The sequence below is a fragment of the Microtus oregoni genome, unplaced genomic scaffold, assembly GCF_018167655.1.
Source record: "Microtus oregoni isolate MIOR12 unplaced genomic scaffold, Mior012 000040F_ref0000088, whole genome shotgun sequence".
Lineage (NCBI taxonomy): Eukaryota > Metazoa > Chordata > Mammalia > Rodentia > Cricetidae > Microtus > Microtus oregoni.
In genome coordinates, this window is record NW_024543207.1 from 14,877,569 (window position 1) to 14,892,692 (window position 15,124).

General features: G+C 39.6%; 1 protein-coding gene across 3 annotated transcripts in view; it reads left to right on the plus strand.

Annotated features, from left to right (window-relative positions):
* Ctnnd2 (catenin delta 2) overlaps positions 1 to 15,124 on the plus strand; it is a 752,815-nt gene that overhangs the window by 140,875 nt on the left and 596,816 nt on the right. For all 3 annotated transcript variants that reach the window (XM_041632036.1, XM_041632037.1, XM_041632038.1), the window contains exon 2: positions 253 to 389. In XM_041632036.1, the coding sequence (XP_041487970.1) occupies positions 253 to 389 (137 nt within the window). The remainder of the gene's footprint in view (positions 1 to 252; positions 390 to 15,124) is intronic.

Below are 15,124 nucleotides of genomic sequence, written 5' to 3' on the forward strand. Positions count from 1 at the left end.
TGCTTCTACCTTATCATAATTTATTGTCCCACATACAGGATAAGAGAGAACAAAGGCATGCCTTTGCTATCTCAGACTTGGTTGGGGTCAATACAGAGTGACATTTTGTTTGACTTCACTTTTCCTTGTTACAGAATTATACCACACTTGTTGGGACAGCTTGTGCCTTTCATTCCCCCAACTGAATTCCCTGTGGTTGTGTTTGTTTACGATGATGTGTGGCTGGTCTGACCTTGTCCTGTTTTGTTTCAGGAGCTATGCCTGTCCCAGACCAGCCTCCTTCAGCCTCAGAGAAGACCAGCTCCTTGAGCCCAGGCTTAAACACCTCCAATGGGGACGGCTCTGAGACAGAGACCACTTCTGCCATCCTCGCCTCCGTCAAAGAACAGGTAGAAACATTCTATTTGTGTCTCGTTCAAAGGGGGCATGTAAAAATTGTTTCTTTGGGTGAACATCCATGGTTACATTGTTTGAGCATAATATCATGTTAGTATTTATTATATAAACAATATTAAATATGGTTACAATTGTTTTTGACTTCATGCTGTTACATACGATTCAGGCAGCTTTTCTTAAAAACATAATCCAACATATTTCATAAAGAGGAGAACACTTTCATGGAGATAAACTTTTGGAAGGTATATTGATTAAATTGACATTTGTTGTTATTGGGCATTTCAGGCCAAATACTTGGTGTACTGAAATATTGTTTAACCTGTCAACAAATATCTGGAAACTTAAAAATTGAGAATATGTTGGTAATAGCTGAATATTGCAGTAAGTGAAGGGAAAATGTCTTTCCTGGTGTTTTTTTTAATGACTTCATTTTTTGGGGGGGAATGGAACAAGATTGCACAGATACTTTAAAAGATTGTACGAAAACATAAACACTTGACAGTTTAAGGAAATCAATAAAATTCACCATATAAAACATGTTAGTTACAATACAGGAAAAATTCTACAACTTTCCCTATCAAAGTCTTCAAAACCTGATTGACTTCTCAGATATGTCATCGCTATAAAAATGGATAAATAATTAAAATTTATGTCTGAGATTTAAAAAGAAACTGTTCTACAAATGCTATGCTTCTTGTAAATCAAAGGTGATTACAGAAAACTGGATGGAGACTTGTATTTTCTTCTGCATATATTCTAGAGAATAAAACAGGATTATCAATATAAAAATGTAATTTACATGTAATTTTTGGATTTATTTAAAGAATGCAGTTTATAACTTGAAACATGTCCTGCAGAATCTATAGATTGGGCGATAGGCATTTCTACCTGTGAAATGAATTTAGGCTATTTTCTTACAGTTATTTTGAATTCTTACAGACTTTAGTTAGTTATTATGCCATGTTGTAGAACATTCGACAAATTCTTCCATTCAATTATCCTTTGTTGCCCAGCATTGCACCTCTCTGCTCCTTCACTCCCCAGTGTTCGTGGGCCTCATTCTGCTCTCTGTTGGGTTTGAGCCATTTTATTCCGTGCTGCTGGGTTCGCAAATGCATTTGTGTAAAAGTGACACAAGGAACATAGACAGGGACACTGTGATTGTGGAGGAGCACAACCCAAAGGTGGGGCGATCAAGAGTAGGCACTGCTCTGTATGCAAGTGAAAAGTTCCGGAGGAAGCCCATCATGTTTAATAAGTGGGCTGATTAGATCAGTGTAGGAAGCCACCTACTTATCAGTCCATCAGTAAAGCTAAAGGAGATGCCATTGACAGAGAAGATCAATGACCTGTCAGGCATGCTCCCCAGTCCCAGCCCCGCTTCAGAAAGTGTGCAGCTAAATAGGTCTGCAGGGAAAGCTGAGTAGATGGATTTGATCATCTAGAGCGGGAAATGTTAACTAGGACTGCCCTGCTCCATGAGTTTGCTGGTGAAAATCCCACTCGTGAGTTCTGTGTTCATTCTGAGGAAGAGTGGATGTGGGAGCCCAGTAGGGCTTTGGGCCAGCCCAGAACCTGGGACAGTTGAGGCAGCCTGGTGCCTTCTTTGGATTTGATCTGAAAGTCTTTGTGAGACACTGATTTAGTTCACTGACAAAATATAAATTGGGAGATCAAAATTTAACAAGAAAATTGCATGACTTGTCTAATGACAAAAACAGTGTTTTATTACGGGATTTGGTAGTGTAGCTTACAATGAGAGAAAAGGCATGAAACACAGCTCATCAATATCATTACCATATCCCAAAGGGACACATAAAGTTAGACAATTGTTTCGTTGTCATTTTAATGTAGTCTCATGTAACCCAGTCTAGGCTTAAATCATTATGTATCTAAAGAAATACTTTGAATTTCTAATTCTCCTGCCTCTACTTTACAAGAGCTAGAACTACAGGCATGTATGAACATTCTTGGCTTATGAGATTCTGGGGATTCAATCCAGGGTTTCTTGTAGACCAGTCAGGCACTCTACTGAATGAAATACCCTGCCCGTGTTTAGGCATCTGTAGCCAGTATCATCTGTCTGGTTGTTTTGTAGACAAACATTATTGTTAAGAACTTATGGATATATGACTATGTGAAGATTCAAAGAAGGATAGAATCGGCTTCCCAAACATACTAATGACAGCAGTATCAAGTGGATGGAAATAGCAAGACTTATCTTGTAGGACATAATGAAGGGCTTATAGCAGATTCAGATGCGAGTCAGGGTCCAATTCCTTTCCAATTAGTATTCAATTTAATACAGAGGTGCGGTTAAATGATGCCAGTGTGAACATCTCAAATAAATTTAAAGTTCTTGCTTTATAATATATAGGGAAAAAAATGTCCAAGGAAATACTATAGCCGTAAACATGAAAAGTAAGCATATTTGAAAAAACTTGGGAGATACATAGTTGATGTCAGGCAGTGGTGATGAGGACTTTTAGGCAGAAAAGGCAAATTATTAGGGAATGTGTGGTATGTGAGGCAGTGGAGGAGTAACAATAGTAAAGGAAATTATGCATTAGACAATATAAAAGGGAGCTAGGAGATGGCTCAGTGGTAGAGAGCACTGGCTGTCCTTGCAGAGGACCTGGGTTCTGTTCTCAGCGCCCATACAGCACCTCCCTTGGTCTCTGCCGTTCTAGTTCTGGTGCCCTTTCTGATGTCTGCAGGTACTAGACACATGGTGCACATGGTGCAGGCACGCAAACCATTCATACACAAAATGCAAGTAGAATTTATTTAATTAAAAGTAGAAAATATATATGTCATAGTGTAACAAAATGTCGATAGAGCTAATGTAACATTTTTTTTAATGCTGATGAGAAAAAGAACAGACAAGATTAGAAAACTAAGTAGAAGGTATGAAATGAAATTCACAGGAGAAAAATTCAAACAAGTCTTGGCTATGCATTTACCTATGGATACATACAATGTGCATGACGAAGTTTAAACACAAACAAATTCTCATTTGATGCTCTTAAGTATTCCAGTGTAAAAAATGCTATTATTTTATTCTAACTAATGGTTAAGGTTTAGGGAAATCCTCATTTCTTTTAATTCCAAAAATGGCAGTGAATTGCTGTATGCTTTCCTTGGTCAAAGGATCTGTTTGTATGCACTGGCCGTGGAATGACATAGTAAGTATCCAGTAGGAGTATTGGATCCTTTCAAGTTTGGACACATTGTCTATACCTTCAGATTATATATACATATACATAATATTTACACACAGATAATCTGTCTGTCTATATATCTATTATCTATCATCTATCTATCTATCTATCTATCTATCTATCTATGGATATTTAGTACAATACTTATTTGTTATCTATCTATCTATTTATCTGTCTATCATCGGATATTTAGTACAATACTTATTTGTTATCTATCTATCTGTCTATGGATATTTAGTACAATGGTTATTTGGGGGCCACAAGAAAAACTAGAAGAATATTGGTTAACAAAGAGAGGAAATGATAGCAAATTCTTTCTGTATGCAATCATTAATAAAGGTGAGTTGGAGCTGTATGAGTAGCATTTAAAAACAAAACTATGAGACATTGTAAAAGGAAATGGTATATGATGGTGTTACTGGGTCTTTAAAACGAGGATAAACTGGGATTTAAAAGCAAAAATTGAAATTGGGTGGTAGGGAAGTGGTGAGAATCTGAGGGATGTTGGAGGAGGAGAAAAGAATATGGTCAAAATATAGTCAATAAAAACATTAATAAAAATAAAGTATTTAAAAATTACTTGTTTTGGATATTCTAGAGACGTTCAAAGGAAAAGATAAAAATGTTGTCTGTCATTACACTGATTAGAGTGTGTGATTACTTAGGAAGAATATACTGTGTTCATAGAGAGTATAGAAGAAATAAGAAATTACAAGGGAAAATTTGAGTGTAAAATAAACATTTGTAGGATTTGGTCAGCAGAAATTCCTCTTCAAGCTGAGTTAGTGTTGGATCAATGTTGAGAACTCAGATAATGCTTCTAGTGCCAGACTTCATTGTTGTAAATAAAAGAGCTCCAACCAACCCAGCCCTCCCCTGCCACACACACTTTTTTACATTATTGAGGATAAGTCCAAAACCCCTACATCCAAGGCTAGACCTGTAACACTAAGCCACCCTTCTACTCTCCACCTTCTTGTTTTTTTTTTTTTTTTCGTTGTTTTTTGTTTTTCGAGACAGGGTTTCTCTGTAGCTTTGGAGCCTGTCCTGGCACTAGCTCTTGTAGACCAGGCTGGCCTAGAACTCACAGAGATCCGCCTGCCTCCGCCTCCCGAGAGCTGGGATTAAAGGCGTGCACCACCACCGCCCGGCTACTCTCCACCTTCTTAAAGAGAAGAATGTAAAACCTAAAGACTGATTTTTCTAAGTAATTGAAGAATTCAGTGTTTGATTTTAGGGATCAAAACTGAGATTCTTCTGTGGTAGATGATTAAGACGAGAAGGAATCAAATGCCTTCCTGGGAACTTGGCGTGGAGCACGCTGAAGGGCCCAGGGAGACCTGTGGTCTGCTGTGTGGGGTTTGCTTAGGTGGAGTGAGAAACACACAGGGAAAATACAGAAACGGTCTTGGGGTAGCCTCATCCAGACAACCAATCACTTCTGCTTTAGGGCATTTAAGTTCTAAACAATTTTAAAGGATTGTTTTCTCTCTTAAATATAATTTTTATTTATACAGTTTAAACAAATTAATGCTATTTCTATGAAGCATCATGTTGTCATAAAAGCTGACTTTAAAAGTTAGTCTTTTATTTTTTAAGTTTTCTTATTCATGTGTATGTATGTGTGTCTGTGTTAGTGTCTGCCATTTGTCCAAGCAAGTGCCCTTAGAGATAAAAATAGGATATAGGAACCGCTGGAGTTATGGTTAGTTGTAAGAAACCTTTCTTTGGTTGCTGGAAACTGATCAGACCTTCTGAGATATGTGTGTACACACACACACACTTTCTCTTACCAGCTCTACCATCTCTACAGCCCTAAGTTATTCATTTTTATCATTAGCAATAGCAAACAATGTAGTAATACAATTTTATCTCTATCCTATAGGTAATTTTGAAAACTGGCTATTTGAGTGGAGATCACATTTATGAATAGGGAATTTTAAGTAGAATCTTCTCTGATATCACATCATGTTCTAATCCTGTCTTTTTGGAAGTCAATCATTCCTGCAGCAGGGAAGTCATTCTTTTGTACAGCAGGCATATGTTCTGAATTATGACGCAGTAGTTGAATAATTCATTAACCCATCCAGCGTACATACTAAGAACTTTATACTATCCGCATCAGCATACACTAGGGCAATGTGCACAGTGAAAATCGAGTAGCTAGAGTTCATTAAAATAAGTTGTTAATGAGATGCAGGCTGGTGGTTAACTTGAATGGAAATAAATTCTAGTTTACAACCACGCTTAAGTCACGCTACACCTTGTGCTTGGTACCTCACAGAAAGGTGTGAGTGAAATGTTTGTGAGATGCGTCCTTGAACATAGCCGTCATGCATTGTTCGACATAAATGTGTTCACTGATTTTTATTTTTGCTGCAATTTCCTGTCTTGATTGTCATTTAACTAGTGGATTTTCCGCCTTCCTTCTTAGCATAAATAGATGGTTTAGCATGATAGGTGGTTAGTTAACTCCCATGTATCAGTTTCCTTACCTCAGAATCCCAGCCTCACTTCCAACGGTTACCAAGTCTCTCCTATGGAATTTTTGAGAAATACCTAATCTTCATTTTCTGTCCTGTAACCTAGTGTTCTTCACCAAGTGAGTAGGGAAGAATGAACATGCGTTGTGTGGTGATGCGGTGTTGCCAGTCATTTGAATAAATAAGACTGGCCATGGGTACCTTCGTGACAGTCAAGAGGCATTATTCAGTCATGTTTACCAGGCCCCTACTGTGTGCTCAGGACTGTGATTATGAAAGTTGATTCTCAGATTTTGAGTTTGCCTTCATGACAGGTATGTGATAGCTTTAGAATGCAAGGGTTGGAGGGGCATTGAGGAAGAGAAGGCTCAGGAGAGCTGATCTTATGATTTAAGATGGAAATGACCCATGACTTGTGTAACTGATGTTACCTGACAGAACGTCATTGAGTGGACAAGAGTGAGCTGAATCCAGGATACACGTGGAGTGGAGACAATTTAACTTTTTCAAATGTCTGCAGAGCCAGTCCCGCTGAGTCTAGTTTAGGAAGTTTGGGCTGTTGTTCTTACTGTAATCACACTGGCCCTGTCTACTGGTTTGAGTTCATAACTTCTAAGTATCTAAGGAGTTGGGCTGAACCAGGTTAGAGAAAGAGAGACAAGGGAAATGAGGGATGAAAGACTTTATTTCTACATCTTAGATTTCCCACCAAGTGAAAAAGATTACTGACTGAAATGCCAATAGAAAGAAGGGCTTCGTGGCCACACGGAAAATGATGTAAACCCAAGAATGAATACTTAAAACCAGAAACTGGAAAGCAACCATCGATAATGCCAAGACTCATGTTAAAACCATGAAACTGAGGGCATTAATAAAAATGGAGATGGCGCATCTGTTATCTGTGTCCCTCCGACAGCTGGTGTGGGAGTGGAGTTGGAGCGGTTGTGAGGAAGGCCTGGAGCTCTCTCCGGTGGGGAAGAGAGAGCTGGAGGTCATGCCTTGCTGCTGGAGACCAAGCTTGCCGGCCTGTGATCAGCTAGAGGACAATCACTCTGCTCTACATCTGCTTGCCTTCATTTGGAAAAATAATGGTATGATGTTGGTGTGCTCTCCAAACACGAATCTATATTCGACCATACTTTATAACGTTTGCCTTCGTGTTCTGTTTGCAATGAATGCGAATATTACACTTGCTCTTTGCAATACTATAAATCCCCTGGAAATATACTTTTGATTAAATATAACATCTCCTCTGTTGTTTAGCCACTGTATCATTCGATAATTTTGTGCTTTCAAAAATTAGCATCCAGGTGAGCTTTCTAACTTATGTTTGGCATGTGTTTCTGTGTCATGCATAGATCTATGCTTCTTTGTGTGTGTATGTGTGTGGCAAGGCCAGAAGTTGATATATAGTTATTTTTCCAATCACCAACCCCCTTATATATTGAAGCAGTACCTCACTTGAATCCAAAGTTCACCAACTTTTCCAGTCTAAATAGTCAGCTTGATCCAAAACTCTCTGTACTTGCCTCTTACGTGGCTGGGATCTCAGGCTGGCTGCCACACATACTCAACCTTGCAGGTGGTGCTGGGCATCCAGACTCAGCTAGCACCTTTACATTCTGAGGCATCTCCCAAATACTCCAAAGTGGCTTTTTTATGAGGTAGAAGAAATTAATTGAGGAGTTTTACAGTCTTACTTAGTGCTTATTGATATTTACACACTGTGTTAGCTATATAAATGACTTTTTCCACCATTCAGGTTTATTCAATTGTGAATCGGCCACACAGAGGATTTCTTGGCGTATGCTAGTTTGTGTAAAGACGTTTTTTTTTTTTCCCCCCATAGCATTTACCAGGCTCCTATTGTGTGCTCAGGACTGTGATTACAAAGGATTTTGGAGCTCAGATTTGGAGCTTGCCTTCATGAAAAACATATATAATGAGTTTTAAAGTGTAAATATTGCAAAGTTTTACACATTATTGAATTCCAAATGATTTATACAAAAAAGTACTCAGCACCGTGAAGACTCTTAGCACTGATGCCCTGTTGCTGCCGTAGCTTTATTTATTCTCCCAGGATCACACATATTGTAAATCGTATTACTGATTGGAGAGGTATTTTCTGGGCCAGTGTTGAGTACATGATGATTCAGAGATAGCAAAGACTGTCCTCTTGTTTCTACGCCCTTGTGTTTGTCACTCAATAGAGGAAGAGACAGAGCTGGAGGCATTTCTGTGCTTCCGTTCTGACGGAACCACTCCACTGTGCCCTTGACACAAGATGTGCCTGCCATAGGAAGGCATATGTAAACTATATAAATTATTTTTTCTTTTCCTTGTTTTTGGTGACTCAACCTTGAGAGGCCATGTCCACACCTGGGTTGTTCTGTCTCTTCCCCTGAGTAGTTGGCCTCCTGTTAAGCCCTGTGATATAAATACATGTAATATTTATGTTTCCCAATAAACTCCAACTCTGCTTCAAGAACTTTAATTTTATGTAAAATTAAATTTTACTCTTTTGCATTCATCCACTGGATGCTCTACTTCCCTTTTAAAAATATAGCTTCTATATTTATAATTTTAAAGAACCGTAGGATGGTGTCTTAGGGTTCTTATTGTTGTGACAAAACACACCATGACCACCAAACAAATTGGGGAGGAAAGGGTTTATTAGGCTTATACTTCAGTATTGCTGTTCATCACTGAAGGAAGTCGGGGCAGGAACTCAAAACAGGGCAGGATCCTGAAGGCAGGAGCTGATGCAGAGGCCATCAATAAGCAGTAGGGGTGCTGCTTACTGGCTTGCTTTCCCTGGCTTGCTCAGCCCACCCTCTTACAGAACCCAGGACCAGCAGCCCAGGGATGGCAGCACCCACCATGGCCTGGGTCCTCCCCCATCCATCCCTAATTGACAAAATACCATACAGCAGGGTCCCATGGAGGCATTCCTCAACTGAGGCTCCTTCCTTTGATGACTCTAACTTGTGTCAAGTTGACACACAAAACCAGCCAGTACAGCATAGAAGAACAGCATTTTAAAGATAAGATTATCTTTTCCCTTCATATGATAGTCTCTTAGTTGCTGTTCCCCAGTTTTGCATATTGCTTGACCTTTTAGCATTATTGATGCTACTACAAACACAGCTGTAGCTCTGATAACACAGTATGGAATATGACAGAGCACCGTGAAACATCCCCCAAATAGAATTCTGGAAAAGCATTTTGTGAAAGTAATGACAGAATTATTATCCATGGAGAGGAGGAAATTCAAACACCTTCGGGAAAGGTCAAGAACAGAAAGGATTACCTACAAAGACCAGTGAACTTTAGATCCATTTAGTCAGAAAGGCAGGGATTAGATGTTCCATAATACCAGCATGGAAATTTCTCCACATGCCAAAATTAAAAAGAAAGTTACTTTGTTCTTGACTTTTAAACTTCATATCTTGTTTCAAGCCTTGCATAAATAAAGGAAGGAATGATAGCGAAAGTATGATTGTCTCTACATTTTCTTACTCAGTCAGAAGCTGCTTTAGGAGAAGTGTATTTCTCAAGGTGTTGCTAGGAGCCTACATAGTGGGATTTCTGTAGTTTAAATATAGTTTACAACAAAACATATACAAAAATATAGTTTACAACAAAAATAGGACAGAATCTCAGGCAAGAGCTCTCCATGTCACAGACAAAGATGGCCGGCTGTGGGGTTCTGGAGTTGACTATATGGATGGAAAGGATAGTCAGTATTCAGACGATCAGAATAAGGATTTGTGGATCAGACAGGGGTTGTACAAATCCAGAAATGAGGGAGACACAAGGGTAACAACTGATAGGAACTAGGGAGTTGAGGCTGCAGGTCGTCTTTCTCTCCACACCATTCTCCTCTCACTTACATTGTTCTGCGGTTTCCTGTGAGGTATTTTGTCTTTGTCTCCTAAAATGTATTTTCTCTAAAAATTTCCAAATACATCTCTCCTTAAGACATTTCATTATCTATTCATCTGTTTGAAAAGCTCAACTCCACTTCAAGGGTGAATCCAATGGATTCCCTGTGCCCCTTTCTCTATAATCACTCATCGTGGGGTTCATATTCATATGGCCGTGGAGACTATGACGATTCGGCTTTGCATGCTAAATAGGAAGGAAGCTTTTAGCATACAGGGTTTTGAAAAATGTTTTAGTGCCTCTTACCATTCTCTCATATTTGTCAAAAGAAATTATTGTTAAGTATTTATCGTGTGGAATCATATTAAATATATAAAATATAATATTTTAGTATTTTATGGATTCCATGATTAAAGTAATTCTTGAATATTATGGGAAATCCACAAATACTTATCAAAATTTTCTTCTCCAAGTTATAGATGTGATTATTGATACAATGTTTATTTTGCTTGGTAACTATTTTGACCTATCTTAACTCATTTAGCATATCAGTAGTATTTTTTATTATTACATTTTTCACCTTTTTCTAATATATACAAAATGCAGAATCATTGTGAATTTTTTAATAGTATATATATTCTTAAGTTTATACCGGTGTTGGTCTTCTCTGTTGATCCAATTTTGTTAGTATAAAAAAATGCAGCCGCATGTCATACTTTCCCGTTCAGAAGTCATTTGGTCTGCTCTGACGGAGGTGCCTGCAGCAAAGTTTTGGAAAAGAGTTTAATGACCCTTACAAACTCTCTGGGAAAATATGTCATAATTAATTACTGATAAGGGTCTCAGGCAGAACAACAAAGCAGGAATTCTTGGAATATCAAAATCAATGCCTCGTGAGTAGTTTTCTTCGAGTAGGAAATGAACACATGGAACTCCAGGGAGAATAAACAGGGAAAACACTTGTTGCTCACAAACACAGAGATAAATACTGTCAGCCTAGCATCGGTCTGTCCAACATTTAGCTATGTGGTAGGAATAATTGCGATAACATACAACTTATTATAGGACAAGGAAGCACTCATAAACAGTATCTCAAATAAAATACTTTTCTAAAAGAGTATATCTTTAAATCTGCACTATTTATAAAATATATATTAGTTTTTTATAAATTTACATGCAAATTTGTCTCTCAGGCATATAGTTAAATACATTTTTATTTTATGTATTTTTGCTTTGTATTTTTGTTTATGATAGAAATTCCTAAGACTAGAACTTTCTCAGCTTATCTGCTAAAGATTGTGTTCGAGGAGGCGGCTGGGAAGCTGAAATGAAGCATCCGTGTTTGCTGTTCGTGGCGCACCACAGTACCCAGTCTCATGTCTTAAACACAGCAGTAGACGTGTGATGTGTGCTCTCTCCGTCTTCCCATGAAAATGCTTCCCTAGCACAAGGGTTCTTTCTGCTCAGCTAAGACAGGTTCCCCTTCAGCGCTGAGCTCCACTGTGCTAGGAACAGGGAGGGGCTGACAATTCCATTAGCAATAGCCGAGGGGGTCACTAGTGACGATCTAATCAGTACTTAGACACTGCACAGTTAGTGAGTTCCTTCTGTGGACAGGGTGTGATCCTTAGAGAACACTGGCTTAAGTGCAGTTCTGCTTTACTGGGGCGTTCCTGTTGTTGAGAGTCAGTGATTTTGGACTGGAGTTATCTGTACCATGCATCAATGACAGAGGTAAACATGCCCGAGGCAGACTATCAATCATGTTCAAGTTGCTGTCACCGGGCAGCAATCATAAAAGGCACACACAGGTTCAAGCCCGGGGCTCTAATTGAGCCTGCTCTGTGGCCTGCTGCTGCTGGAACATGAAGATCAGCATTCTCCCCTTTCAGTAATGATGGCTTCTGACTGCCACACTCCACTCATGGCCTTGGGAGTCAGCTGGACTGCGCGCCTAATTATTGTGGAAAAAGAGCAACTCAATACCAATAAGGCAAAAAGAGAAAAATCACTTTTGACATGTGATCCTCCACATTTAGAGAGTTGGGATCGAGTCATGTGGGGATGCGTTTGCAGCTACACAACTGAGATGTTACGCTTCTGGGTGTCATTACACTCAAATGAAGACTTAAAACAACACACAAGTCAGTGCCAGGTTATGCCAGAGTTGTTTTAGGCAATCACAAACAATACAATGTGCAATTTTGATGCTCATCTCTTCTGTTAGAGGTGATATTGTAAGCCCCCTGTGTTGGTCCCTGAAACTGCCACACTCATGACAGAGGAGAGGTGCTCTACCCCAACATGACAGCCTGATAGTCAGATCACCTATTAGCAAAATAAAACACCACTAGCAAATACTGCTGCCTGTTTCAAGTGTTTGTCTGAGACCTGAAATTGCCTGCTATCGACCTCCTGTCAAAAGACACAGGCAATTTATTCTTAAAATTAATAAATTAGAGTGAAAATACTCCCTCTTTGGGGGAACTCTGCTCAAATTGGGAGCAGCACCTCAGCCCTCCATGGAATACTGTCCAAGAACTTGGCTTTAATAATGCCAGGGAGAAAATATACTGCCACATCTAAGATGATGCAAGAAGAAAAATGGCCATTCTGGGAGCTTCGCTGGATTACACAAAAGGCTATCTTTCCGATGTGTTCACTATTTAATATTTAATAAGGAAAACTTAGAAGTAGATATGCAGTGCTGCTGTTAACTGGTTAATATCAATTAATAGGAACAGACATTTTATGATACATTAGCTAATTAATTCATTTTTTTAAAGCTTGCAATTTTTTTTTATAGCCCACATTCCCTACAATTCTTCTCCCTCCTCCCATGCTGTCAATTTACTAAAGAGGTCTTGTCTACTTCCCCTTCCTGGGGGGTCCATGTATGTCCCTCATAGGGCTCTCCTTGTTTCTCATCTTCTCTGGGATTATAGACGGCGGGCTGGTTATCCTTTGCTTTATGTCTAATATCCACTTATGAGTGAGTACATACCTAATGTTTGTCTTTCTGTGTCTGGGTTACCTCACTCAGGATGAGTTTTTCTAGTTCCATATATTTGCCTGCAAATTTCAATATTGATGACTACCTTGTCAGTCATCATAGAATCTTCATCCAGTAACTGATGGAAACAGATGTAGAGATCCACAGCTAAGCACTGGAATGAACTCCTGGAGTCCAGTCATAGAGAGGGAGAAATGGGACCAAGACCATGATGGGGAAACCCACAGAAACAGCTGACTTGAGCAAGTGGGAGCTCACTGACCCTGGACTGATGCGGGAAACCTGCATAAGACAGAGCTAGGCCCTCTGAATGTCAGTGACTGTGACTCGGGCAGTTTGTGGGGCCACTAGCAGTGAATCCAGTATTCCTAATATATGAACTGGCGCTTTGGAGCCCATTCCCTATGGAGGAATACCTTCCTCAGCCTAAATACAGGGGCCAGGGCTTTGGGACTGCCTCAAGTGATGTGACAGACTTTGTTGACTCCCCATGGGAGGCCTCACCCTCTTTGAGGAGTGGATGAGTATGTGGTGGTGACTAGGTGGGGGGAGCAGGAGAACAGGAGGAAGAGGGAACTGGGATTGATGTGTAAAGTAAGCTTGTTTTTAAAAATAGAACAATATAAAAATAAGTAAAAAAAATAGTGATGTAGTATTCTATCTAGTTTGGTGTGATTGTTTATTTTGATTGCCAACTTGACAGTATCCAGAATCATCCTGGAGACAAATTCATAGGCTCATCTGTGAAGGGTTTTCATGATTGCGAAGACTGCTAAAACAAAAAATGATACAGGGAGTTTAGCACAAGCATTTACCTCTCTCAGCTTCCTGGACTGGATATAATATGGCCAGCTCTTGACTTCAAGATGCCCCTGCCATGTGGGACCCTCAAACTATGAGTCCAAATGCATCCTTTCTCCCTTAGTAAGCATTTGCCGTGGCAGTTTGTCCATGCAATGAGACACATTACAGGTACACTTTATATGAATGGGTCAAGAAGTTTTTGTAAGAGATACCTTTGTGGTAGGTACCCATCCACCTAAGGCCCATACATGTGTACAGTGCCCCAAGCTCATAACCATGCAGGATTGATGGCCTGGGAGTGGCCGATGAACCCATGTGAACATCCGAGTTTGGCTATATCTCTTTGTCTAGCTCTGTTTTGTGAGAGGAGTTCACTGACCTGTAGCAAAAGTTAGGACAATTAGAATATGTGTTCTGTGAAAAAAAGCCAGAATGGTTAGTTGTTTGATTTTTGTTTTTGAAGATTTAGTTGATATGAACAAGTATCCTTTTGATAAAGTCTTTTTTGTTTGATAAAGTTTTAGAGGACTCAAAAAATGTCTCTAAAAATACTCTTGAGTAATTCAAATCATGCTGGCACAACCAAATGATTCTCAGTAGGTCACACTTGTGGGATCTCCTGCCCTCCCTTTATATGACACTGTAATGGGCAGTGCCTTTGAAGGCAGACCCATGCCATCTCCTCTTCATTCGGGAGATGACTGTCAGACCCTTTTACAAACTTAGTAATCTGCTGCAGCACCCCCAGAGTATTCAGTGAAGGCCAGGCCACTTAGAACTGACTTCCAAGGCAAGAATAGGAGGGAGAAATCCTCCTTCTGCTTGCTTCTGCGACTTGGCTAGAGTTCTGCAGTTAATTAAAGGCCATTTCCTTAAGCAAAACGGCTCATTTGCTTATAGGTAAGGTCTGCAATTAAGCCAGTTACTGTAAAGTAATGATTCCCAGGAACCTGCCACTGTGGACTGGAACAGGAACCTTTGCACACTGCCCATTTGATTTGCTTTCCTGCCTTACCAGCCAGAGAGAGCAGTGACAGACTGGAGATCACATGCTTCTAGAAGGCATTAGGCATTCTTTTGAGATAGTCTGTAGCAAAATGTGTTCATGAGGAGGACACCCACGACATAGCCATCTTCCCTACCTATGGAACTGGACTATCTATGTTAATTCGAAGTCCACTTTTCTAACTGCTCCTGACTTAGGGACACTGAGGGACATTCCATCTTCCACAAAAAGCATAAGGAATTTTATTTCCACATAGCTGCTGTGGAATAGCTAACAGCAATGTGTCAAAATATAACTTCTCTTGTTTAAATTCCTG